Source organism: Argentina silus (genome assembly GCF_951799395.1).
Source record: "Argentina silus genome assembly, chromosome: 4".
Taxonomy (NCBI): Eukaryota; Metazoa; Chordata; class Actinopteri; order Argentiniformes; family Argentinidae; genus Argentina; species Argentina silus.
In genome coordinates this window covers 16,750,489-16,778,150 of record NC_139658.1, presented here as the reverse complement: position 1 = coordinate 16,778,150, position 27,662 = coordinate 16,750,489, and the positions used below count along the sequence as shown (strand labels likewise).

Sequence of the window (27,662 nt, the reverse complement as noted above, 5' to 3'; positions counted from 1 at the left end):
TATGTAACAGTCTGCTTTTGTGATCTAAATCCTATGACAATTCAATACAATTGGAGGCATGAAGCAATGATTATGTATCTCTTGGAGTGGGTAGTAGGAATGCACCTTCAATGTAACTGCAGTCATTGAGTACTAATAATTTACAGACTATATACAATTTTTCATATCCTGTTTTTGTCAGTCCCACCCCCTTTAATCTGCTCCCACCCTTACCTCTTCCCTTTTGTCTTCCATTCGATATGTTCTCATATTTGTTTGTTATATACACCTAACTGCATATTGCAATGCGATGATTTTTTTTAATTTTTTACAATGGGTATAGAGCTAAAATGCATGCTGGAGTTGAGTGACACAGCTTGAAATTAACAAAAGCAAGCCATCATCACCTACTGTAAACAAACAAACAAAAACCAAAGTAAAAGAAAACCTACATTGCAAGTTTACAAAAGCCCACCATTAAATAAGAAACAATAGGCATCAATGGCATCCAATGAAGCAACTTAGTCTGTGAATTCTGATCAGGTTGATCATTATGCCAAAACAGCTGAGGGAAAATGAAAGACACTTTTGTCTGATAGATACATTATGGAATAAGAACTATGTTTAAGCATTTCTGAATTCCATTTGGAGGTGTACCCTGTTTGAAGCTACCAAGTCCACTGAAAATCATCACAATAATGTGGCATGGAGATTTCATCTGATACCAGCAACAAGGTGGACCATATGGCGGTCCCTACACTACTTTACAAATGTGCAAGTCACAGACCAAGGCTAAGGATTAATGACAATAATAGATTGTATATCATTGCAGATACAGTACAGTAGCTATGAGTGTTTTGTGAAGAATGCTACTTATGAAGACAAAGATGGTACTGTACATCTTCTGTCATGTTGTATCTACTGATAACACAATATGTGTTGGCAAAAATCCTTTGATTGTAGCTCAATACAACGCCTGCTGACTTAGATGGTATACGTTTGTGAAGAGATACACATTTCAAGCTGAACTAGATGTTGAGTTATTTGTATCTGTACCAAGAGAAGTCACTGATTATTTCCTGGAACAGCATACGTATATGATAACAGACCTTAGTTAGTGGTACAGAAGTCTACGTACTTTAGATATGTTACCATTACATTTCAACAATTGTCAACTGTAACACTGATATAGTTTGGGAATACACAATAGTTAGAAAATATAGCCTCAAATAATGTAATGTTACATGCAAGATTATTTTCTTGGATATTCCCTCATCTCTGTAGGAGGTACCTCTGAAACCCTGGGGATGCTTAGTCACTGAGAGATTGGGGGAAATGACAAACATAGGAAAATGGACACAACTAACACAATCATGAAAGAAAAGAGAAGAACAACCACTTGATTGCAATTGTTCTTTTTACAAAAATAGTACATACATATTGCACAAACAATGAGTACAAAAAAAAATAATCCATCTCTTAGTCTTAGCTACTGATATGGCTCTCAATACAGATGGCATTCAAGACTAATATCAGCCACTCATACATAGCTAAGTAAAACAAGTGCTGTGTCTATCCCTTCAGCCCAGCACCATAACACAACCATTTTAACTGTTTAAAGACACCTCAACCTCCCCACCCTATCTTCATGCAACACCACAGACATTGTACATCAATCCGTCACCTCATAGAATGTCAAAATGGTCTCTGTCCAATATAACATATGCCATTGTGACGAGTGAAGCTGGAGTGTGCTGTCACCACTACCAAATGAAAGCTATTGATTGTGTGGTGGTGTCCCTGTAGCTCCCAGTATGACCAGAGCAAGAGAAGCATTTGGGTCTACATCAAGCCAGAGTAAACAACACGACACAACAAACCCATTGGTAATCAGACACACAATGAAATCATAGAGAGACAGGGCACACTCAGGCAACTCAACTTCTTGTGAGACATTTTGACAGTCATGCTGCTTTTTTTCCTGCTGCAGCCTGCTTGCCACCCACCCACCTCCACTACTTCAAACCAAACAAGAATACCCTTGTGCAAAAACCAAAAACATTTTTTCCCCAATAATATCCTGCAGAATAATACCAGCTCAACCATGTTACAATATAATGTATGGGAGTATTTCATATTGTTTTATTCATCTCTAAAAAATAGTTTAAAAAAATAAAACAATGGTAGACAAGCAACCAGGACAGAGTAGAGGCCCAGGTGAATCCATGCGTGCTCCAGAGTGTGGCTGTGCTCCCTTCTCTTCCCCAAGTCGCAGAGGGCTCCATGCTGAACAGGTCCGGTTTGAAGTGCAGTGAATGAAACAGTTGCAAACGGGCACAGAACTCTGCACTGGCTTTGTAGAATCTCCACTCCAATCCAAAGGCAACCAGATATATTCCAGGTCAGTGAATTACCTAACTAATAAAAACTTTGATTGGTTTTATAATCGTGAAACTGTCACCTACGTAAGAGTATAATACTGAATTTTAGTGGATGCCTTTTTTCTAAAACAATAATAATAAACTGTTGATTATATTATCATTATTTTACAAAATACTATAAGCACGATATACACAAAGCAAATCTTGTGACTAAATTAGTAAATGCTTCAATAATTGGCACATTTGACTGACTGCTAACAGATATCACAGTGAACTGTGACCTAGAGCTACATTAAATACTGGAACAACTACGTCTGTGACGGACTGTTTTTCTAATAAGTGACTCTGATGTTATTTCAGTCATGCCACCCGTGTACTAAGGAAAATTATTCTACCATTATAGACATTACTGTTGAGAAACATAATGCTACTGCAAACACTAGTAAGCAAGGTATTTGATAATGCTTTTAAGATGCCCAGTATTAATTATGGAAAACAGTAGCCATGGTCTTTGTGCATGCTCTTGCTTTGCTGCTGTCTTTTGCTTTTTAAGGAGAAGACAGACATGTGTTACTACAGGAGCAACCTAGAGGAAAACATATTTATGTTTGTTTGGAATCTACTGCCCCTGCAATGAGTTCTACACATCACAGTTGTATATGCAGGATGAGGAGGCGGCCAGTCACATGACCAGTCTGATACCCTGGCGGAGGAGACCAGTGACGCTCAGTGTGACCCTCTCTTCTCAACCCAGAGGCTCTGAATATAATTAGAGAGTTCATTCAAGATGCCTTTTGTTCTTGGTACCCAACCATTTCATTGTCAGCAGCCAAGGACGTCCCCACACCTGCTGGGGGAGCCGGAGCACCTTCCCAGCTGCCATCAACTGTCACTCTCACTGTCACTAGAGGAGCGGTGTGTGGGTCAGCACCCAGCCTGGCCCTGGCCTCACACCACCGTGCTGATGCCACTGTGTTTGGGCTTGGTGCTGCTGGGGGCGGGGGAGGGCGCTGGCGGTGGGCCGTGGTGGTGAGGGGCATGCTGGGCGTGAGATGGATGCTGGGAGTGCGGAGGGTGGCCCCCGTGGCTGTGTGGTGTGTGGGGGGGGTGAGGGGGGTGAGGAGGGTGAGTGGGGTGAGGGGGGTGGGTGGAGTGAGGGGGGTACAGGGCCTGCTGAGCGTGGGAGGAGGAGGAGGAGGAGGGAGGGTGGTACTGGTGGGGTGGGTGCTGCACGTGGGCGGGGGGGTGGTAGTGGTGGTGGTGGTGGTAGGGTGGGGGGTTCTGCTGGACCTGGCAGTACTGACCGTGGTGGGGGTGCATCTGGGCCTGGGTCTCTGTCTCGACCCGGGCCGTGTGGTGCAGGTTGGAGGGGTGCGGGGTGTGAGAGATCAGGGTGGGGTGCTGCTGGGGCTGTGAGGATGGGCTGGGGGACTTTCCCCTTTTGGTGCCAAAGATCGATCCCAGGAGTGAGGAGGAGTTGGGCATGGAGGAGGCGTGGCTGCTGCGGGACGGGCAGTCACGGGAGGAGGTGGCTCTCCGGCGCATGTGAGGACTGCTAATGATGGACCCCTGTGGAGGAAAGGAGAGTGAGATCACATGGTAGACTAGCCTTCAGTCTAGGCTGAGCGTTACACACTATGCACACACACGCTCAGGGGAACTGTGTGTTCCATCCCTCTCGAGCGTAACACAGTTGTACCTGAAACCTGAACCTGAGACAGCTTCATGAACATACAACTTCCCCCAGGTCCTGTAAACACAGCTGTCTCTAACTTCAGAAACTGTGGCAAAGAAATACAGTATTGACATGAATGTTGAATGAGACATGAATTCCATACACTTAAACAACAATATTGTGGTGCCCAGAAAGGAAATAGTCAAAACCACCAGTTCAAATAAATGAAGCCAATCCTTGATAGCCATGCATAACATGCAGAAGCTGGAACAAGCAACTATTCACAGTTGACATACAGCAAGATTATAGGATGCAGTGTTTCAGCTTGAGTTGGAATATGCTTGTCAGTAATCATCTACGTACATTTAATTTCATGTCATAACAGGCTCAATCTGTAGGGGAATAGCTCATTGTGCATTAATTGGCATTTTCAGGAAACTTCTAACAGAGAAAAAATAATTCAAAAGGACAACATTATCTGATCTCCATGTTGCATATTGATGAATGAAATCTCATGAATTCCACATTCTTATTCCTGATTCTTCCTGACTTGCAGGATTTTGTTTTCTTTCTCTGTACCCCGATGGATAAGGAGTTAGTCAGGTGATGGGTAGGGGAGCAGAAGGAGAAGGAAAAGGGTTGGGGACGAATTCGTGTTTCAGGCTTGATCACTTTGAACTGCATTATTACATAGCTGGGACTAAGACAGCATGACAACGGTCACTTGTCGTGTGAATGAAGAGCAGAGAGAAAATAAAACCACCAAATAAGGGGAACAACCACAAAAACAAAAGCATTTTATATCACTCATCAGCCCAGAGTAACTGTCATACAGTATGAGTTAGGTGTATTAGTCACATCATGCTGGTACCATTCACATGAGAGGGTTAACCAGGGTAACATCAGCCATAGGGACCCTTCCCCTTCAGGTAACGACAGGCAGCCCATGCATGCACACTGACCAAAAACAGGTTGCTCATAAAACAACACCAGAAACAAAGAAACTAACGAAGCAAAAACAGAGTGTGAGAACAAAACAAAAAAAAAGAAAGAGAGAAAGAAAAGAAAAGAAAGAAGAATTGCGTTTCAAAGTGCACAACAACATAGAGCAGCTAGACATCAGTTGCTTCCTACTTACTTCGATATTGCTGTCTAGTGATCCTGCACTGCTGCGGCGCCCACGCTTGCCTGCCCAGGACATGCAATACGACAGATTAGAGAGGACGACACACCTGGGTGATATATAGAGGTGTATATATCCCTCCTGCCTACATTGCACTATGGGATCATGTCTACACACAGCCAGCTAAGACCAGTCCCATGGAGGGGGGCAGGGGAGAAATAGAGTAGACAGGGACTAGTGGGTGAGGGAAAGAGTAGGCCAATCCTACTAGCTCCATCTGGTACACCGCTACTCTAGGTCAAAGGGGAGACTACTACTGTAGGCTACATCTCTATGGAACAACATGAATCATTACTGGCAAGACACCTTCGGTTTTCCATGAAGAGAGGTTTGGCATCTTTGGAGAGAATATGTGAATCTAATGCCAAAGCAAATCATCACACAAGACTCACACATGGCACCTTCTCACTGCACCAACAATGGCAAATCAAAATGGAATGTTCGAGAAGGTACACTCAGAGCCAAATAAAAAAAAATATGGTTGAGTGTACTGATAAAATAACATTGATAAAAACACACAAAAAACCCTTTACCCATGTGAGAATGTTCACCAAGACCAAAATCAAGAATATCAATAACATGGGAGTGGAGCAAAGTGTTAAGTCAGAAGAACAAGTTAAGGTATCTGCTGAGAAATGATACCAGTCTCAAAGTGCATGATGGTTTAAACGATTTTATCAAGTCAAATCACTGGAAGTGTCAGTGCCACCGAATGGCTTAACCAAAGGACTGCTATATTGGATAGCCCAACTAGAGGTGCTCTACAAATTATCAACAGACTATGAGTAACGCGTCAACTGCATATAAAGTGTTACCGAAAATATTTATGCAAGTTAACCATTATGTTTTATCAAACCATTGACAGAGAGTGATACACTGCCACCTAATCACTTGTGCTGAGATGTCATTTAAAAGATGGTAAAAGTTAAGAAATCGAAAATGTCAGTGGAAAATTAAATGAAGAACAAAGAGAGATCAAATGAATGTTGATGGGACTGAGGTCAAAAACTTTGTTTTGATTTGGACAGAATGAGTAGACAAAGTAGGGTAAGAAGCTTCATTGAATTTCATTCATCAGATCTGATGTGATAAAAGCCCTGCTATATAGGATGAACCTTGAGCAGTGGCTCGACAGGCGAAGTAAATCTATAGGCTCTGCTTGGATCAACAATAGAACATTAATCCCCCTCACTAAAAGACACTGCAATCGATCACAACGACCTACATAATACTGTCTCCTCCCACACTGGTAGAACCACTGTTATTAGTCAATACGGCCTAGTAAATGACACCAAGGCACATTAGTAAACACATTAATCCCTCTCTGTGTTCCAAATACTTAGTCACCATATTCCACTTAGATTCATGATCCCTGTATTGCTGAAGTTGTGGTAACAGAGTGACAGGCTTCTCACTTGGCTGGTCACCTGCAGTGGCTACAAGCCAAAAAAGAACAGAACAGCACATGGGGAACCTGGCTTTCTCTCAGTTCACACCTGCATGCCTAACAGAGTCATCATCTAAATGAAGAGAGTATAATGCCAGCACCCAGCTCAGATCTACAAGGTACTTGAACTACAGAGGGGATGATGCCTAAGGCGTTCTATTTGAAGTCACAGGGCTCTAGATTAGACCAGCGACCTTTGATCTCACCTGCATCCGAGAGGTCGCGCAGGGAGCTACTGAGCGCGCTCCTCTTCAGGCCCTCTCCCATGGCATAGCTGTCGTCCAGGCTGGCGCGGCTCAGGTTGCCGTTGCCAGCCTCCTTCTTCAGGCCCGAGCTCTGGGACAGGCTAGGCCGAACTACGCCCTTCTGTTTCTCCAGCTCCGCTACACAGGGAACAGACAGGCGAGGATCAGGCCACTGAACACACTCTGGTGATTAAGCATGTGAATCCCGTCTCTATTAATTAAACCATATAGACCAATCTAACAAGATACAGATAGTCTGCTCACTCTCTATCCGGTACTTTTCCATTTCCTGGACTTCTGCGATGGACTCCCGGAGGTCATCAGTGAATTTCTTTCGGTCTTGTGGGTTAGGAGCATTGAAATTGATGAGGACTTTGATGTCTGCTCCAGGGATGGCTGATGTCAGCCGGACTCCATTGGGATAATCTGTAAGATGACATCAGCAGACCGTTTAACATGATAGATTTCAGACTTTGGAAAGCCAGTAAAACACTTTAATTATTAGTGCTCTTCAATAAGGGAAAGTAAATGACTATAACACTGTTTCTAATTGGGATTGTTATAATGCAAACCATGGTGTTAACTAGCAGGTTCTGTAATAATTTAAAGAGGTTCACACAGTGATGAGGTCACCGACCTGTTCAACACAAATGTGTTAAAGATGTTGAAGAGATACTGAGACATCTTAGCAGCACTTACACTGATTCTCAAAGAGGATCGTCTGCATCCCGTACAGAGAGAAAGACTGCCTGAAGCTGTACGTCACAGAGTTCTTCTTCTTCTGGAAAATCTTGGTGATCTGTACAAGAAAAAAAGACCCAAGTGTTTGATGTTCACATCTCAGATCTAATATAACAATCTAATATTCTTAATCAGTACATTTTCCTGGCTGATTTGAGAGAAGCTAAAGGGAGAGCCAAGTTCCACATACCACCAGCAGGTCATTGAAGAGGAATATCTCCCTCTGGTGCAGACCAAGTTTCTGAGGTTTGTTGGGGTCTGGTACTTCAAACAGTCTGCAGTAACACACCAGTCTCCGGTGGGGTAAAGACAGCACCTGCAGGCACAAACACAGAGAAGTAGTCTCTCAATCAAAGAACTGGGAAACCATCTCTGATTCTTCTTGCCTCAGGTGGAAATATCTGAGGGCTTTGGAGAAACCGAGGGGTATGTTCAACTTCGAAATAAAATTTGTATGACATATGTCTGATATTCCTTTACAAACTTGAACATACCTTTATATCTTAGAAGTTAGAAGTGACACACTAGATGAGTTAAGACCGCCTACATGCATTTGATTATAATTGTTTTCACTGCATATTGATGAGTATTTTGTCAGTTTCTGGAGAACATAGGGCTGATACTTACACATCCCAGGCCATGGTGGAGAGAGCCGATCTGAAAGGCGGTGATAGAGACAGAAAGATTAGCACAATGTGCATGAGGGGTCACAACTATGGTTAGTGTGGATATGATTCTAGGGGCAGATAGACACTAAAAAGTTCTCTCCTGACTCCAAAACCTTAAGAAATAAACACAAAATGTGTCCTTCACTGTGAGATTCCACAGTACTTCAGATGTATCAATTTCTTTCAAAGTGTTTGTGTGTTTCCACTTATATAGGATTGTAGCATTTACTGTCGACCTTGCTCTGGATGGAGCTGTTAAACTCACCTCCTCTGCTGCTGCTGACTCATCTCTGGGCTTAGGAGAGCAAAGTCAGTGTAATGAATACGGAAATGGAGGGAGAGTAAACACCTCAAAGAAAATCTACTGATCTCTGGGCGCCTGGGTGATTGAGTCAGGACAGGATAATCCCATTCATCATTACGGAGTGTCAGCAAACTCCTTCTCTCTGACTTCTGAGGGCCTCCGACACATTAAAGTCAGCCAGCATGAAGGTCTCCAGCCGTGAGCAATTGAATATGTCACGCGGTAAGGAAACCATGTTCTGTTAAAGAAACCTCTCAGATTTTTTCTCATTTAGAGAATGTTGGATATGAATAATGCAAGGCCTCTCAGGTCTGACAGCTCAACGGAAGATTGGGTGCTTGGCCCATTGCTGCGTGTTCTGGGTAGAATCGGGACTCAGTGGCTTAGATGGGAGGAGGAAAGTGGTCACGGTACCAGCACCACAGGGTCAAACTCACCGGCTTCTTCCCCACAATGAGCTTCTCCACCTTCTGGACTTGAGAGACGTGGTCTTCATTGGTCTTGAGCTCTCGCTTCCTGATCCGCTCATATATTCCAGTCAGCATCTCTCTTGGGATGTCCTCTCCATCATCCACTCCTGTGAGAAAGAGATACAAAGAGAGAGAGAGAGAGAGAGAGGGATGCATGTCCATTAATACATGCACACACTCACACATGGTTCACAGTGTAGACAGAGAGTTCCTGTTTTCTTAGGAGAATAATTCTTCTCTGGTCACTGCTTTTTCAGTTTTAATTACCACCGCTCCAATATCCAGAGAGATGAGTTAGCCATGCTGTGAACCCCTGCTAAATGCTACCGCTTTTGCTGTTTGTAATGCTTAGCCATGACAAAATATAAATACCATATTCACATGTCCATTAATCAAGGCACAATGCATGCACAAAATTTAATTTGAGATAACTATGTTTATCCTTGGACAATAACAGTAACAATAACAGCCTGGAAGAGAATCCATCTTATGAAAGGCATAGCTGAGCTGTGATACTGAGGCTTACTGTACCTCGAAGGTTCTTAACAAAGTCCTCCAGCTTCATCTTTCTCTCTGGTTTGACGTTGGGGCTGTACATGTCTGTGTTGAGGAGGATGATGGCGAAGGCTAGGATGAAGATGGTGTCTGGGTTCCTGAACTGACGCACCACCCCAGGGTTACAGATGCAGTAGCGCTGGCTGTGCAGAGGAGAGGAGAGGACAGGGGACAGAAAGGGAGAGAATGAACCCATGACAGCATTTTGACAGAAACATCCATGCAATCACAGTAATATCAGTGACAGATTGACAGATGGCAAGTCCTTCAATCATACACACAATATCACTGTGAGGGCATGTCTCTTCAAAGCAGAACTAAATCAGTAAAGTTCTTTGTTCTGTGAATGATTGGTTCCACCTATAAGCAGGAGTGTCTATTATTGATATTGTGAAAATGTTTGGTCTGTGCTCATTAAGATGATACTTGTCATCCCCTAGCCAATAGAATGATGAACAAGTCTAGAAAACACTAATCGCTAGCCCCTTAGGCAGTCCATTTGAGAGCAATCTAACTTGCCACCTAGCGAGCACATGACAATACTTCGGATGGGTTTCAGGCTTCCAGATGATTATTTGTTGTTATGTCTATTGCATCAGCTACAGCTATAAAACATCTTGTGGGACGCTCAAGTCTAGGCAAAGTAGTGTCTGTTGCATGTCAACTGTGTTTACTAAAACAAAAGAAAACAAAAGAAGACTCTTAGTCTGCGCTAGTTAGTGCAAGCATTCACTCCAGTCCAGTGTAATTTGAACTACAGCCATGAAATCAGTTAATTTGTTATGCTTCATAGAACATTATGCACAGGTTCACCCCTATTTTACAAGCTTATTTGCCAGTGATAAGCAGGCCTCTGAGAATATTTCCTATCGAAATATGTTGCAAAATATTTGTTTATAGTGTCCATGCTTCTTTGAACAATTATTTTCTGTATTTTAATTCATGCTCCTGTGTACAAATGAATGTCTTCAGTATTTGAATACATTGTGAGCCATGTATTCAGTATTCAGCACCTGAATACATTTTCATAGTATTACATATATAAGCAAATAAGTCCTTGCTGCTGAGTGCTGATCTAAGTACATTCCCTCCAGACATGAGAATGTTTTATGGTTTTATGCGAGGGAAATTAAATGATGGCCAAACAAACAGTGGCTTAAAGGCAGACTTCACAGACTTTTGACCTAAAAATCGCTGTCCAGATGACCTTACAAATGTGTGGGCATGTGAACGCAGTTTCCAAATGTGTTCTGTAGATCAAAAGCTAGGTATCGCTAGTTTGAGGATTTTTCCCTGAGTGACATATTTGGGGGTAATCACATGGTTTTGAAAACTACAAGGAGCTACAGGGGGGAGTGAGCTTACCGTTTCCGAAATAGCTACTACCTGGTTTGTTCACATCCCTAACACCGCACTAGCGCATACAGTACATCTTTCACTTGTGTTTACTAACGTTAACTAATCTTAGCCTAGACACGCCTCCGTGGCTGGCTGAGAGCCGGAAAGCACTATGGACATGAAGATTTCATAATTTTATATTAGTCCAATAAAAGGTCTATTTCCTATTATTACTCTATTTCCAACCACTAATGTAGAGTAGAGTCGTGTGTTGTCTCTCACCTATAGGCCTCTATGAGGCGCTCCACCTTCTGGGCCTCTCCCTGGACTCTTATGTGGGCCTGGAACTTCCGCAGGGCCTCGTCCAGCTCCATGGCTGAGAAGTCCATCTCATCCACCACACAGCTGTGGAGATCACACACACACACACACACACACACACACACACACACACACACACACACACACACACACACACGGGAGAAATATTTCCTATAATTGAGGATAACAGTATGCACATTTACAAAGGCTACAAATCCCATCTGCAATCAATAGAGACAGAAGTGGGTTACAGAGCGCTCCAGAGCTCCATTTGCGGATAGTGATTCTACTCTCCAGAGCAGATGAGATCTGAGATGTCAAGATTTATAGATGCGACTTAAAGAGCCCTTTAAAATTCCTGTCAAACTGACACAGATGGGACATGCCTTGCCTTTTCGTCATCATAATATGCTAGTCTGAGTTTGCCTTGAGTGGAACTATTCTCACTGCTGCAGACACATTTGCCAAGCCTGTGGACCCGCACAGTGGAGGCTATTTAACTAAGCAGAGCCAAACCTCTGACTATGAAGATCTGGCCCCAGCTAGGCTACTTAGGCTAGCCACCTTTCAAATGCACTCAGAGATTTCTCCTCTCTGAAGATGGAGTACAAAGAGCACGGGCATGAATGTCCCAGCTCTGGCAATCATCGTTTCAGCGCTGTAGGCATCTGTACAGATTGGTTCCAGAGATAGTCTTATTGTTTTGCGGATATTCCCTGTGTAGACATTATTCATCATTGAGTCATTATTCATTGCTGAGGCAATGGAAAATACTACATTTGATGGAATTGTAATTGTGGAGTGGCAGCAGAAGCAAACATGATGAATATTTCATAGAAATACACTTCTGTGAATAGGCATCACATTATTTGCATTGTCTCCAGAAACATATGTAAATGAAAAGCTGTTTACTTCCATAGAATGATGAATTCAACAGAAGAATGGTTGTTAGGCAAAACTCCAGTGTAACAAAATATGATCTGTTTTGTGATTTGTTTGCGAAATGTGCTGAAGTTAGCTGCTACTAATGCCAACTCACTCGAGGACGTCTCTGTTGAACTGTTTCTGCCTGTTCCCCAGGAACTCTCCAATCATCTGCCGACTCAGGCCCTTCCTCTGTAGCAGGAAGTGAGCCACGCCTACGGGTGTGTCCGGAACAAATCCTCGATCAATCAGATATTGGGTGCCCTTCTCTGGTTTCCTGAGGGGGAGAGGAGGGTAGGGGAAGGAGGGAGGGAGAGTGAAAGTGATTTATCCCAATCAGTGATTACTCTGCTACCCTTGTCAGAATGTGTGTCAGCAAAACGACAGGATTTGGGCTGGGGGGGGGGGGGGGGCTATGCTGCTGCTGTTCATGATTAAAATAACTTAATGGTCCAATCCAACATGAAAGCACATCCACAATCATCAAAAATTAATCAAATCACACAAACATACACACACAGTTCAATCCTACTGCAAGATGTGACTAAGGAAATAACACAACACCAATATATTTAAACGCTTGTGTGTGTGACCTAAATATGCTCACTCATTAATCATCATAATTGCAGATTAAAATGCTTAAAATCCACCATGTGCCTAAAATGATTTTGTTTGAAGTGTAACAACATCAATATATCCTCAGCAATATTCAATTGAATGTTGGAGGATCTTGTTTATACAACCTTTTAATCTGTACAATCCCCTGATTATGTCAATATTCTGGAGTAAAACCCCATCTAATCATTAGAGAAACATCAATTTTGTTCCTCAATCTCCCTCAGTCTTTCACACTGCGCTGATTGCAAGCACTGATTGCAGTTTATCATCAAGTATATCAAGTGTACTTCAAAAGGACAACCAGGCCATATAACAGCACTCTGTCTGGCTCTTTGTGCCTGAGGGGGAGTGTGTAAGTGGTGTGTGTGGAGAGTGTGTATGTACTTGTTGAAGAGGTTGAGGCCGATCCTGTAGTGCCTCTTGCGGATGAGGTCGTTGCTGAAGGCAGGTGAGTCCCAGCTGTTGCGTGTCTCTTTGTGGTACGTCTGCTTGCTCAGTGTCTGCTCTCTCAGGCTGTCCCTGGATGAGGACTCAGAGCTACAGTTGATGGTGTCGTTGGAGTTGGACGTGCTGTTGATGCTGTCATTGTCCCCATCAGAGAAGTCTGACTCAGACTTGCTCTGGCGGTTGGCGGTGCCGTTGATGGCCAGGTGGCTCTCCAGTTGGCGTGGCCGGTGGCGCGTGCCCTCCTCGTCTCTGGACGGGCCCCGGGGCGGCAGGCCGTGGGTGATGTGCTTGGGGCTGGCCTGCTGGCTGGCGATGCCACGGTCATAGGCGTTCTGCCTCTTCAGCGAGCTCCTGTCGGAACGGTCACTCAGCTCCACAGAGCTGTCGCTGGGCGGCTCGATGGTCAGCAGAGGGAGGTGGTCCACCCTCAGCCTCTGCTCCTGACACTCCAGGGACGGGGTGCTGCGGCAGCTGGTGTCTGTGTCGCCCTTGTCGTCCTTGTGAGCCAGGGACCAGTACTCCTGGGAGGAGTTGAGGGAGCGCAGCCGCATGTCTGACTCTGTGCTGGAGGGCCGGTCTACGGACTGGGAGAGGGGCATGGGAGGGGACAGTTCCTCCTCGTCTATGTAGAGGGTGACGTCGCTGTATGAGGCCCTCATCTCATCCAGCTTGCGGTGGTCAGAGCTGCCATGGGAGGGTTTGACCTGGTAGGCCACCTCTCTCTCCATGTCTGGGTGGCCCCTAGTGGGCTCAGGCTCATCCCCATGTAGGCTGCGACAGTTCAGGGCATCGTCTATGGACTCCGCCAAAGACTTGACCTGTCTGGAGAAGGCATCCTCTAGTTCTGTTATAGCGTCTGTGAAGTCATTCTGTGCTGCGGGTGACTTCATGTTAGCAGGTACGCCCAAGTCCCCGCACTCGGATTGCACATGCGCACCGATTTTTGTGCCGTCGTCCGTTAGGGAAACCTGTTTGCCCTCAAAGTAGGAGCTGTGGACTTTTTCAGGTCCTTCAAAGGAAAACTGCATTCTCATATTGGACAAGACAATGCGTCTGGACATACGGTTTTCCGACATAGAACTCCGGAGCCGCTCAAAGTTCTTGTTCATCTGATACTGGCGGAATGCTGTCTGGATGGTGCGTGCTGCATGTCGGGTTATGAAACGGCCCCCATATTTACGCTCTAGCATCTCCACCTGAGAGGAGAGAAAGCAGATGTGATGAGAATGTCTTTAATATCTGCTTGTGTAAATGCAAACAGTCATTAGGAATACCGATGTGGCAACTCAATTCTGGCAAATGTCCCCTGATATGAGGCAGCTATTGACACCATGTGAAACATGGCATTACGTATATCTGGATATAGAAAGGTCCATGAACGGATTCAAGGCTACAGACAATTTTATAGCAGAGAATAAAAAATGCAGATAAGAATTTAATCTGAAAATGGGAAAACAATGTCATGATATTAGGGCTGCTCAACACATTTAATTTGTTATCAACAATACTGTAAAATATTCAGGTATTTTCATAAACATGCATTAAGTCCAACTGAAGAGGCTTTTAAGCAAACTAGTGTGATAGTCAGGTCAGCACCAGTAAAGTGGATTCTCATGAATTCTCCCTCTCCCAGCGCTCACAAACTGAGCCAGCCACATCCTCCTACAGCCACCACATATATCACATTTCACTGCACATAGGGGGGTTCAGGCTGCTGGTGGTCTCCATTTCCCCTGAAGGAGTCGGGACCATTGTAGAGAATCAAAGTCCCAGCAGGAGGCAGTTCATGAGGAGGCCTAGATTCATACAGTGTACAATATGTATACCCTGTTCCAATAGCTCTAGGGCCAAAACTGAGCAGCCTTTATGACTAACATTAGGATGGTCCCCATAGGGAGCTCCACACTGGGGCTGGCTGATGGAACACTGATGAACGGACGGACGAAGGGATGAAGAGGTGTCCTACCTGCTTATCCTGGAGGTCTGCGGAGAGCTCATAGCTCTCAGAGAGCGAGCGGGAGCGTTTGATGGCCTCCTCCTCAGCCTGCTTGCGGAGGATGGACTGGGAGTGCTGGAGCTTAGGCCGGCGTGGGCGCTGTTGGCCCGGCAGCACCACGTGGCCGTAGAGCTGACCGTCAAAGTGGTCGGGGCTGATGCCTGAGCTGTGGGTCACTGGGCCGCGGCTGTAGCCAGCTCTGCTCTCCAGAGAGGTGCCCACCTCGCTGCCTGGAGCATCACCTTCCACACTGCAATGACAACAGAGACAGGGCCAGAGTTAGATCACACAGCACACACATACTGTGCACTCATACTGTACGTTCAAGCTTAAGATTTGCTCCAGTCAACAAACATTAGTTACCACTGCCAGATGGAAATGTTTACATGTGCAAGCAATTGAGACAACGTTCAAAGTCCTGTGTGGTTTTAGTATTGATCGTAGCTAAGCACATGACAGATGTCAGAAGATGAACTTTGACATCATTGACGAGGTATAAATGTGAGTGCGGACATTTATAGTTGCAGTCTGCATGACTCCAGCAACGCACACACAACACCTCCTATTAAATAAATCCAGGAAAACAAATATCATGTCAAACTGAACTGAGAGCAGTGATTCAAGAGCAATTTGAGCCTCTACATTAGCAATGGAAAACTGTGTCTGGTGAACCCTAACCTTTCTTGAAAATCTGACAAATAAATCTCTCAACACAATGAGCTTACAATAGTGGAGGTCTGACTGGCATTATTCTGTAAAGGAGACTCACACAAGAATCTTAATGGCCCTTAAAATGACAGAATTAATGATCATTGTCAGATCTACTCCAGCAGGCTCTCAATGCCACCACACATAAATCAGGTGTTAGGACTGATTACACAGCAGTGATAGGCTGCTAAGCAATGTCTTGAATACCAAGCAGAAGAAGCTACCTGTCCACATACAGTACATCCCCTTGTCCTGTACTGCTGATTGGTCTGTGTTCCCTAGTGGCAGTGACCGGCTAGTCGAGCCGCACCAGGCTACCAGGTGAGTGTTTACCACCAAGCAAAACACTTCCTCCACGCCTTGTCTGCCACTGTGATTGGTGGAGAGGGTCAAAGTACACTGAGCTTTGGTGCCTGTAGGTGGGTTGCGCTGAAAACAGGGCAGGGACCTAAAGTACAGTGTCTGCTACAGTGACTGCGGGCCGGATTAGAGAGAGCAGACCTCCCTCCCTGTTTATGGAAAATCAAAACATATTTCTTTGTCATGGGTTAGCCTCATGCTTTAGCCCAGCGCTGGAAGATTAACTTCCCATATTAAATGTGGTTCTTTTAATTAAATTAATTAGCAACCAGTAGAGCATGATGTATCACTGAGATGAGAACATTGACGGCAACTGATTGAATTGGTTCAACAGTATAATGTGTGGCCACACTAAAACATGATTATACACTCCACATAGCAAGATTAAGATGAACTGCAAAATAAGGAATGTTAGAGTGTGCACAGACTAACAGTGTTATAACAAAGTTATACAGACTAACAGTGTTATAACAAAGTTATACAGACTAACAGTGAAGTTATACGCCTACATTAAAAAAAACAAATCTCCTGACATTTGTGGATCATTTGTGCCTGTATCAAACAGCATCTGCAGATAGCACCTCTAAGCCACAGGGGAACCAAAACAAGGTCTCCAAACAAGACAACCAATCCATAATGTTCAGCCAGCTGTGGGGTCAAGGGTCATAGTGATGCATTCCCCCTCCATGTTCTAGGTTAGCTTGTGCTTAGGCAGCACATTCACTTCACTGTTTACATCACAACAAAAGCAGCCTGTCAGTTTCAGGGTCTTACCAATGCAACAGTGAACTGACTGACTGACAGCCAAAAATATGTCACATGATCCCTACTGAATTGCATGCAAATGCCACATGGCTTAAGAGCTGAATGTTTGTGAGAGGCTTGTACTCTGCAGCTAAAGGGGGATTCAAAGGGTCATCTAATGACACAGACAGACAACAAGAAGAAAGCCCTGTCTTCCATGAGGACTATTCCATTCTGTACAAAGGATTTGGTCTGTGTTCACTCGCAGACTAAAGAGTGTGAAATAAATATTATGAACAGAGGGATGGAAAAAGACAGTAATTACAAACATGTATCAAAAAAGCGGAACATAAAACATAATTGCATTAAGGCTCCCAAGGCTCCAAAGGCTTTGTTCTCTATAATACAGAAATAACAACTAAATGCATCTTGTTTATGCCATTGAGACATTCATGTATTTCTCGGGATATCTAGAGAGGACTGTTTCAGGTGAAGTTGTTGGCAGTTAATCTCCAAGATCTCACCTCTGGGGCAATACTGATATAGTAGTTATGAGCCGATGTTTTCCTCCATAAAAAAAAAAAAAACATCTTGTGGCCAAGAATCAGCCAATGAAATCTAATTTTCATACCTCTCTGTAGACAGCTATTATTTTCCATCTGCTGGAACACAGACTCCATCCAAAATCTGCCCAAATGATGGATGACAACAAAATGCACAGAGACAGAGACAGAGCAGAAATCTATAAGTGTCCATCACTGATAAAACTTGCAGGAAAAAAAACTTGTTTCACTCTGTCAAAATGTGTCACGGTAATACAATAGAATGAAAGCTGTCTGAAAAAGCATAAAGGGAATGTGGGTTTATGTCCACTATCAAATCAAGTGTCTCGATGACTTTATCCTTGTACATGTATAGGTATTTAAGTGTGCTTGTTTTGAAAATGGTCAAAACAAATAACTTGCTATAACATTCCTCCACCTTCAGTTGGAAGATTTTTGCAGGATGTTGTAAATGTACGGTGAAATAAATAAATGTACGGTGAAATAAATATGTACATACATTGTGTTGCTAATAATCCGGTCATTATACAGTATGGCCAGACAAGTGTAGAGTAGATTAGGTGTACCAGTCCTCCTTTTGTTTCCAGCCCTTGTCATGCAAAGAGGCATCTAGACTGAGTTGACAGAGTAAGGAAAGGTATGGCTTCCTTATACTATTGGAAATGAAAGAGACCTTCATAACATATTCAGAGCAGAACCACCACTTTCCTTTCCTGAGATGACCCGTCTACACGATGTCACACAGGACAGGTCTGCCTGTCTCCTTTACTGCCTCAACTGTCCAATCACAAAGGAACAGACAGGAACCTGGCACTGGAACATATCTCTCTCTCATTAAACAAGATGGCCTCTTGCTATAGGTGCACAGCACCGCAAACTCTACACAACATTGTAGACAGACAATTCAGCCTTCACTCTAATTTTCCACTTCACGTTGCTTTTCCTGGACCATGAATGCAAAAGAGAATTTAATCTAATGAGGAAGAAAGGCTGCTTAATTGGACTGAAGACCATGCTGTAATAGGCCTGCGCAAGTGGAGAATAGCTAATTGGAAATATCCATTGTTTCAATGTCGAGGGAGGCTTAACACGTTTGACGCACAGTTGCACTTCGGGCTTATTTTCCTCACGCCATTGTTCATCTCCTCCCACACTGACTGCTGCTGAATGTCAGTGGAGCCACTGTGCCAATAAACTACACCCCTGGTAGCTCAAACTGCAAAACCATAAAAGAACAACATCAATTGTGTTCAGTAATATTCGGTGTTCAGTGTTATTTGCCCATTGAAGACCATCTGTCACCCAAAACAGTTTGGTGTTCAATCTTCAAGTTTAAAACAGTAGTTTTTAAATCGTAATATAAATGCAGGCTGGCTCCCCTAGCAGAGCGGATGAATCCCACCAGAACAGGAAGCATCACTGATCCAATTCCCTCTCCAACTCTGAGAGAGCTGACTTTGGTCAGCTGGGAGGTCCACAGTCTCTGAAGTGCCAAGCATTCATCCGGCCTCATGAAAATTAATAACCTCTAAAATCCTATTTAAATGCAGAAAACAAATGAAAAAGGGAAGAGGAGGATGAATAAGCTGGTCAGAGACTCCAGTCATCAGCATATTCAGAAGCAGAGAGAAGCTTCGTCTATGACATTGAATAAGGAGAGTTAGTCTGGAGGCCACGGGATGCAAATTAATGTCATTCAGAGAGTGTGTGGGTGACTGACTGGCCACCTGGATTGAGACAGTGAGCAGCTACTGTCACGTGCACTGACAGATGTCTTCATGACACGATAGGGGGATAGATCCATAGCACTATCCAGCCTCTTTCTCTCCACTGTCAAGTAGGGGGAAACAGCATCTGTTCCGAGCTCCAGTGAGAGGTGATGAGAGCAGGAAGGAGTGGTTAGGCTCCCACTACCACACAGCATTTCAATCCAACAAAGGCCTCTATTGAAGATTGCCATGTGTAGATACTAATTGATGTCAGATAGTGAACCACAATGCTTCACCTGGAACCTCAACATGTTGTTGGTGCTTTATATAGAGCTCCTGTCAAGTATTTGAGATCATTTCCTTAGAGGCTTTCACAAGTTTCAGACTATGCCTGAAATTATACTAATTTATACTTTGTGTATCTCTTGGTTCAAAGTCATTCATGGTTCCCAACTGCGCTCAATTTACATGCACATCAGGAGATAAGGACTTGAAAGACAAGAGGCAAAATCTGAAGGAAAAGATTTCCAGTGATTTGGGGGGGGGGCACAGAAATAGGTTACAGACTATAGGCATGATGGAAGGAGCGTGTTTGTGTTTCTCTGAAGAAAGTCTTCTACGGTACACACATCTGCATCACATTGCAATTGATGCCTTACAACCCATTATCATACAGTGTTAATGAATGTGTCACTGGTTCAAGTTTAGGTGACAGATATGACTTATTTGGGGAAGTGTCAACAGCAATTCCTCTGTAAATTCCCTCCTTGTGACATTTAATGGCCCTCTTAAGAGGAGCCTCATCTGACAGTGTTAGTCTAGGACAGTGAATTAATAAAACATATTCACTGGTACACAGACAGTCAGACACAGACACACACACACACACACACACACACACACACACACACACACACACACACACACACACACACACAGACTCCCATTGATTAACTGTGTCGGTTATGTATTCAAATTGAATGTTTTCCATGTGTTACGCACTTTCATAAGTGAATGGCTGTTTGAATCCACCTGAGTTGATTAAGTGAGAGTAAAGAAGGTATTACAGCATGAGCAGGAACATGTGACCAAGCTGCATTGACATGCACAGCACGCAACAGGAAAATCAACTACAGCCCTATTGATGGAGCAGGAAGGGCTAAGGCATCATAAATAAAGCACTCATTGTGTACACAAAGCCCCCTTTTTATTAATTACAACACAAGCTCAATATATATTCAATTACTGAGAATCTATCTAAAAGAGGATAGAAGCAATTTCCTTGTTTACAAATAAAAGTCCTTTCTCAATTGGTCTCTGTTGACTCTGGCAACGGTCTTTGAAAAAGAATGCCATTAGGGAAATGCACACCCACAGCTAGAGTTAAAGTCTGAACAAATGAATGGATTATCATGCTAATAATACACGTGTGTTCATGCCTATATGGCGCACGCGCGCATACACACACGCACACACACACACACACACACACACACACACACACACACACACCTTACCAGCTGTCCAGCTCCAGTTCCAATAGAGACTGGCTCCTGTCTGAAGTACAGTGCAAACACCACATGTTGCTGCTCACTACACCCCCAAAACAGTAGCATCACCCAGCTCACTGGCACTCCATCTCCAGACCAGAGTAGTGAAACAGGAAAGCCAAGCAGGCAGACCACATCTCCTCTAGCCCAACCAGACTGTGTACAGCTCACCAGAAAGAGTTTTTCCTTTCTCCAGCACCTCTCTCCTCCTGGCCCTCCTCTCTGAGCCTGTGAGGAGGGGCGTACTAGAGGGGGGCTGGGGTAAGGGTTGCAGCACGGAGAGAGAGAGAGGGAGGGAATTCCTCCAGTAGGAAAATGGGTCGCCTGACAGCAGGACTACACTAACCCTGGATGAGGAGAGTCTAAAGCAGACCCCAGTCGTGCTTCGAGGGGGAGCGAGGTGTGTGTAGTCACTGGAGAAAGCATCAGAGGGCTGGAAAAGTGTCTGTGGGACAGGCAGGAATGTGAGTGGGAAGCTTTTCCTCAGCAGTGGGAGAGGAAACCTGGTTATTAATAGTTTGAGGATCCGGGTGGTTGGGAGACAGTTGGGGGGGGGGGGGGGGGGGGGGGGGGGGGGGTTGCATGGATACATGTCAGTCACCTTAAAGCTACACAGCTTCTTCCGCTCCTACATATAGAGCACTGAAAATAAGAGCAACATGGACTTTGAAAACGCACAGCAGTTGCATGTAATAGCTCCATGCTTAAATAAACATGTGCGAGCATTTCTGGTTAGTGTTTGATTCAAATCTCTTAAGAAATCTCTGTCCTGATATTTAGACTGATTTCCCTACTCATTTCCGTGCATAAAGAGGGTGACGAAGGGGCTTACGCATTTCCCCCTAATGACATCATTACCCAAACAACGGGCGTAGGTCCACTTGGGGCTGAGATGCTATCGTAAAAAAGCAGAGTCTGATAGGTGTAGAGATGGGCTGTGACTGTGCAAATGATTACCCAGGGTGAATGGGGAGTTGGGCCAAAATGGCCCATTATGGACGAAGTACAATAAAAGAGAAAGCAAAATGGCTCCCATATGGTGGGAGTTCACAGGGAGTGGAACAGTCCACATCCGTCTGTACACGGAGGTGATGATGTCTGTGTAATTACTGGGGGAGCTAAGGCTCTCTCTCTGGAGACATACAACTCATTGTCCCCCCCCGCCCCACAATCCCTCCACAGTCTTCCGGAAGTTCTAACTCCCTCCAGAGGACAAGTTCACGCTTCACATCTGTCTCAGTGTGGAGAGGGATGGCTCGTGGCAGCCGGGGGGGTGGACATGTCTGTGATCGGCCTCCAGGTTATTTCAGAGCTCCTTCTGTCTGAGTGTAAAGTCGTTTCGGAAAGACACGTATATTTAACTCTAGCATTTGGTAAAGAAACCTCCTCACAATGGCATCGCTACAGTATCCTGATCATATCAGTGACAAGAAAAAACAATATGTTTTGTGAGCCACCGGTAGAAGTCTGAGTGAAAATTAACTAGGCTTCTATGAGAGGAACAAATAGACTCAAGGGAGGGCCCATTTGAAGCAGTCAACTCTCTGTGACTAATTCTAAAAGCTCACTACCTCCCATGCTCTGGTCCCTTGGCATTGAGATGGTGTTTATACTGTATGGGTGGGGCGGTATTTAGGACGATGTGATATATTTCCCTGTAGCTTTGTCTCACATCCATAGACCCAACATAAAACAACCCTGTGAGTTTCTCCAAACATTTGTTTGAGTTAGGTAGTTGAATAGTTATGGCCGGTGCTTTGAAAGCTAAACTGAAATCACTACTATATATGCCATTTAGCTGACGCTTTTATCCAATTGCAGTGAGTGCATACATTTCAGTATATATGGTCCCAGCAGGAATCAAGCCCACAACCTAAGTGTTGTTAGCACCATGCCCTACCAACTGAGCCACAGAGGAGCTACTGAGAAGCTTAGACACCAGACAGCGCTTTGAGGATTTGTGTTTTAGACACACCTGTCACATATTGTCTGAGCCTTCAACCAGGATGGGACAGAGAAGATGGCAGGATCACTGGGGTATCACTCTCTCTTTCTCTGCATCTGTGTCCTTGTATAAATCCCTCCATCCCTCCCAGCTGCTCTACAGAAGATGACAGCACTGGACTCCATGATAGTGAGGTCAGTGCCAGTAGTGACCTCAAGTAGAGCCTTGCTGAAACACCAACCTCTGCTCCTACACTTTCTCTTTCAGGATCTCCTCCTCTCTCCTCCTCAGTCTCTCTCAGAATAATACACAATTCTGCCCATCCCAAGAGTAACCTGTTTTCATTCAGCAGAGACTGAAATAGACAAATTGACAGGCATTTCATTTTCTGCTCCGCCTGGTGAGTAAATTGACCAGCCTGTGTCAATGGCAGGCAGAGACAGACATTTCTGCAGTGCAGGTACTCCTCTCCAGCTGCCAATGTCTATGGCTGAAAACAACAATAACACTAATTATAAACACAAGAGGCCTGTGTTAATTGCCATCCAGGGGCACTCGATTTCTGCAAGGATCTCTGAGCGTGCATCTGTAATTACGCAGTAACCTACTCAAGAACCATGGCTGCTATGTAACCTATGTTTGCACATGGCTCACAGTGTATGGAACAACACCAGTCATTTACACTCCATATAAAACATAAATGTCCATTGTGTTGAGAATTAAGTGTTTATCATATTGGTAGGGAAATAAATGCACTTATTGTCTGAAATCCATTTACCATGTCTTAAGACTTTGAATTAATTGCTTTAAATGTACAGAAACAGCAAGCAAGAGATTTAGCAAGGCATTTTAATGAAGTCATAAATAGTTTTCCATAGACTCTGAGGATGGATAGTTGTATTTTTACACAACTCTAAACTGTGTGCCAGCAACAGCAGAGCACATTTGCAATACTTGAGTTGAGTGAAAATCATTTCCTGTTTACACAGTCAGAAAAGTAATTCTAATAAATTCCAGCATGGAAAAAACGTGCCAGAGAGACAACTCCCATGTTCCCTGGCTGAGTTCCTGCAGTATCGCCCCATGCCCCACGCCCGGCCTGCTCTCTGGCCATGCGCTGTAAAGCTGTTGGCTTCTTTCCAGCCCTCTAATCCCTGAGCTCCGGGATCCCCACCCACGTGTGGCCTTCCTCAGGCCTCTGACCAGGAGAGAGGGGATTAACCACAGGAGACTGTTGCCCTCACGCTGGACATGCAGGACACTCCAGGACACTCTAGCTAGCCATCACACACACATGCATGCATACACATACACACATGTGGACACACACACACACACACACACACACACACGATGATTAGCAAATACACTGCAGAGCGAGGAAGGATGACACAGTGACAGTTGATGTAATGTTGATGGGCATAAGGCGCATATCTTTTAAATGTTTATACTTTGCTATTAGCGCCCCTTGGACTGGGGTCCAGTTATTCCAGTTTATCTCTACTAAGCTCCTAACAGTAACTCTTCCTACATCCTATTTCAGTGCTGTGCTCTAAGCTCTGGTACCATACCAACACCATTAACCCAAAGCTCAACAATGAGCACAAGGCTAAATATAGAGCAACACAGCCAGTCAAAAATGTTAGAAATCAGAGAGATCTAGAAACATAATAAAAGGGATATGACTGTGTTGACATACCTGCCAATCATAGCACTCTTCAGCCTATTTGAAAAAAAACACAGAAAGATACTTTTTTCCCCCGATTCCACCAGTAGACAATCTACTGTACACGTCATTGCATATCTAGGAAATGTCTTTGGCGTTGTGGACAGCATACATCTCCAAGAGACCTTACCAAATAACATCATGGCCTTGGTTTGCTTGTTTGTTTGTTTATTGTTGTCTAGTCTGAGCAGCAAGCAGACGATGTGAGATAGGCCTGCCTCATTACGGAGAAGACAGGAACGGTCTCTTTTAGATGCCCTCTTAAGATAGAGAACATCCCTCTGTGTTGCTCAACAGTTGAACTCAGTACAGCAGTTGTAGGTATGGTCCAAGCTGAATACCTGCTTGAACTACCATACATTCTAGTACTGACGGTAACAAACAGCGTTCAAGGCAAACCTACTTAAAGAAAAAATACCCTAGAATGAAGATCTCATCCCAATAGGCACTAATGCTTATGTAACCTCTGAATCACTCAACATGAACAATGACAGTACATACGATCTAATGTCCCATGTAATGAAAAACAAGTGGACACATTCATCTGATGAACTGCAGGACAGCTGCGGCATTAGTATTCATAAACAACCTGCTGTTTGAAGACGAGCAGACTCCTGTGAGCGTGCTCAGACTATCACCGTCTGGGACAGATGGACACCGGCTCAATGTGACCATGGCAGGTCCAAATACACAGAGAGGAGGACGGAAAGGAGGAAGGCTGAGGAGTGCTTCAGCTATCCCCAAGGCAGATATAGGACTATAAAAAACAGGGGAGATGACAGCGCCATCTAATGACTGAAACCCACACTATACTGTAGCCACGCAGTGCCAGTCCAGGGTCACCCTGGAGGGACCCTGAACTCTTGGCTGCATTGAGCTGAGTTGTGCTGCACTCAGGCTACAGCACTGTCAGCTGTCTGATATATGATCCAGGGCCCGCCATCACTCCACAGGACGAGAGACAGGGGAGGAGGAACCAACGCTGTGGCTGGTCACAGAGATCACTCCATGCCTCTCTCTCTGTCTCTCTCTCTGTCTCTCTCTCTCTCTGTCTGTCTCTCTCTCTCTCTGTCTCTGTCTCTCTCTCTCTCTGTCTCTCTCTCTCTCTCTCTCTCTCTGTCTCTGTCTCTCTCTCTCTCTCTGTCTCTCTCTCTCTCTCTCTCTCTCTCTCGCCATCCCTCCCATTGCTTATCACTGGCAATGAGTGGGCCGCAATGACTGATGGGTAAAGCCCTGTGCAGTCCAATCCCAATCTCACCACAGCCATCACAGGGGAATCAAGCATCCTGAGCTAAAGGCTTAGAGGAACTGACGTGATATGGATCTGTCTGCTGCCCCCACATGGTTTCAAGGGCATTGTATCCATGGGAGTGAAGGGGGTTGGTGCTGTGTGAGCAGCTGTATATCCACTGCAGGGAGAGCTATCAAGCTACAACATGGAAAGAGGGGGGGAGATATTTTTGCTGCTTTGAATCACCAAACACCAGCGATTGTGTTGGACTGGAAAAACCCTCAAATTCACCACAGTTAAAGTAAAAGTAATCAAGGTACTGTACATATTACTGTGTTGGACTCATCGTAAATAATGTTTCGCATCACAATCCATCAATGGATTCAGCTTGCTATAAACTGTGAACACATTTTGGCAAAGAAGGTCTGTAAAACACACACATATTGGCAGTAAACTGTTGAAATGAAAAACAGACTACTGTATCAGAAAACAGAGCAGAGGGGCTCTAAGAGCAGAGAAAAGGAGAGCAAATGAAAAAAACGCAACCTACCATAGAAGTCCCTCTATACTCCATCAACAAGGCAAGCAGTAGGCCTGAATCCAAGCCCACACACTGCTACAAGTCAGCCAACACGGCTGTACACGGACAGTATGTCTCCACAGAAAAATGGACCAACTGTGCGCTGGAATCCTCTACTTGGACTCGGGGATGAACTTGGAGCTTCTGTCAGTGTGGGTAGTGGGCACCACCCTGTCTCTCTCTCCCTCTGCTGAAGAGAGCTCACAGGCTGCAATGGGGAACTGTTGTATGCTGGTATTATGTCTGTGTGTGCGTGTGTCAGAGGAAGGGAGTGGCTGGTGTGACACACATGATTACACTTGCTGATTGGGGACTATTTTTGGCAGGTACAGTACCCATCTCATACAGTCATGCTCCACACTTCAGAGCACAACTGCTTTAATAAGCATATAGAAATCATACAGTGCATTATTCATGGGTCACAATAAGGTGGTGTCCTTTTAACTTAATGTGGTGGTCACAGTCTTGGAAGTACAGTACTATACGCATACCGCATGGCACATAAAACACTCCTTTCCAGTGACGTAGTGCTGAATGTATTAAAAAAAGAGAAGTGGTTTACTCACGGGCACTCACCGTCACAGAACATATCAATACTACGAGAGTGCAAATATACACTTACAGAACACTTTATTAGGAACACCTGTACACCTTCATGGTGGAGGTGGTGTAATAGTGTGGGGAATGTTTTCTTGGCACACTTTGGGCCCGTTAATACCAATCAATCATTGTTTGAATGCCTCAGCCTATTTGAGTATTGTTGCTGACCGTGTGCATCCCTTCATGGCCACAATTTACCCATCTTCTAATGGCTACTTCCAGCATGATAATGCATCATGTCACAAAGGAAAAGTCGTCTCAAACTGGTTTCATGAACATGACAATGAGTTCAGTGTTCTTCAGTGGCCTTCCGAGTCACTGGATCTGAATCAAATAGAACACCTTTGGGATGTGGTAGAACGGGAGATTCACAGCTTGAAAGTGCAGGAATTGCATGACGCAATCATGTCATCATGGACCAGAATCTCAAAGGAATGTTTCCAACATGTTGTGGAATCAATGCCATGAAGAATTGAGGCTGTTTTGAGAGCAAATGGAGGCCCTACCCAGTATTTGTATAGTGTTCCTAATAAAGTGTTCAGTGAGTGTAGCTCAGTGTTCAGGGGAGGGCAATAAGAGTGACTTACACAGGCTGAAAGGCTAAACGTGTTTTCCACTTTAATCTAATTAATTAAAGTTGCTTAACTGTCATCC

General features: G+C 44.4%; 1 protein-coding gene across 2 annotated transcripts; it reads right to left on the bottom strand.

Annotated features, from left to right (window-relative positions):
• Window positions 1-1,378: 1,378 nt before the first annotated feature.
• iqsec1b (IQ motif and Sec7 domain ArfGEF 1b) lies at window positions 1,379-14,492 on the bottom strand (the record flags this gene model as incomplete). 2 transcript variants are annotated; one of them, XM_083668402.1, is made up of 12 exons in its annotated part: window positions 1,379-3,929; window positions 5,174-5,223; window positions 6,872-7,048; window positions 7,175-7,336; window positions 7,610-7,709; window positions 7,842-7,967; window positions 8,279-8,308; window positions 9,061-9,200; window positions 9,625-9,791; window positions 11,269-11,391; window positions 12,347-12,508; window positions 13,234-14,492. In XM_083668402.1, 12 exons carry the CDS (start codon window positions 14,484-14,486, stop codon window positions 3,309-3,311), a joined length of 3,111 nt encoding a protein of 1,036 aa, XP_083524528.1. In that variant the 3' UTR covers window positions 1,379-3,308. The 2 variants fall into 2 exon arrangements, with proteins under 2 accessions (XP_083524528.1, XP_083524529.1); XM_083668403.1 differs by lacking the exon at window positions 5,174-5,223 and having other exon boundaries at window positions 3,765-3,929; window positions 13,234-14,486.
• Between the last annotated feature and the right edge of the window lie 13,170 nt (window positions 14,493-27,662).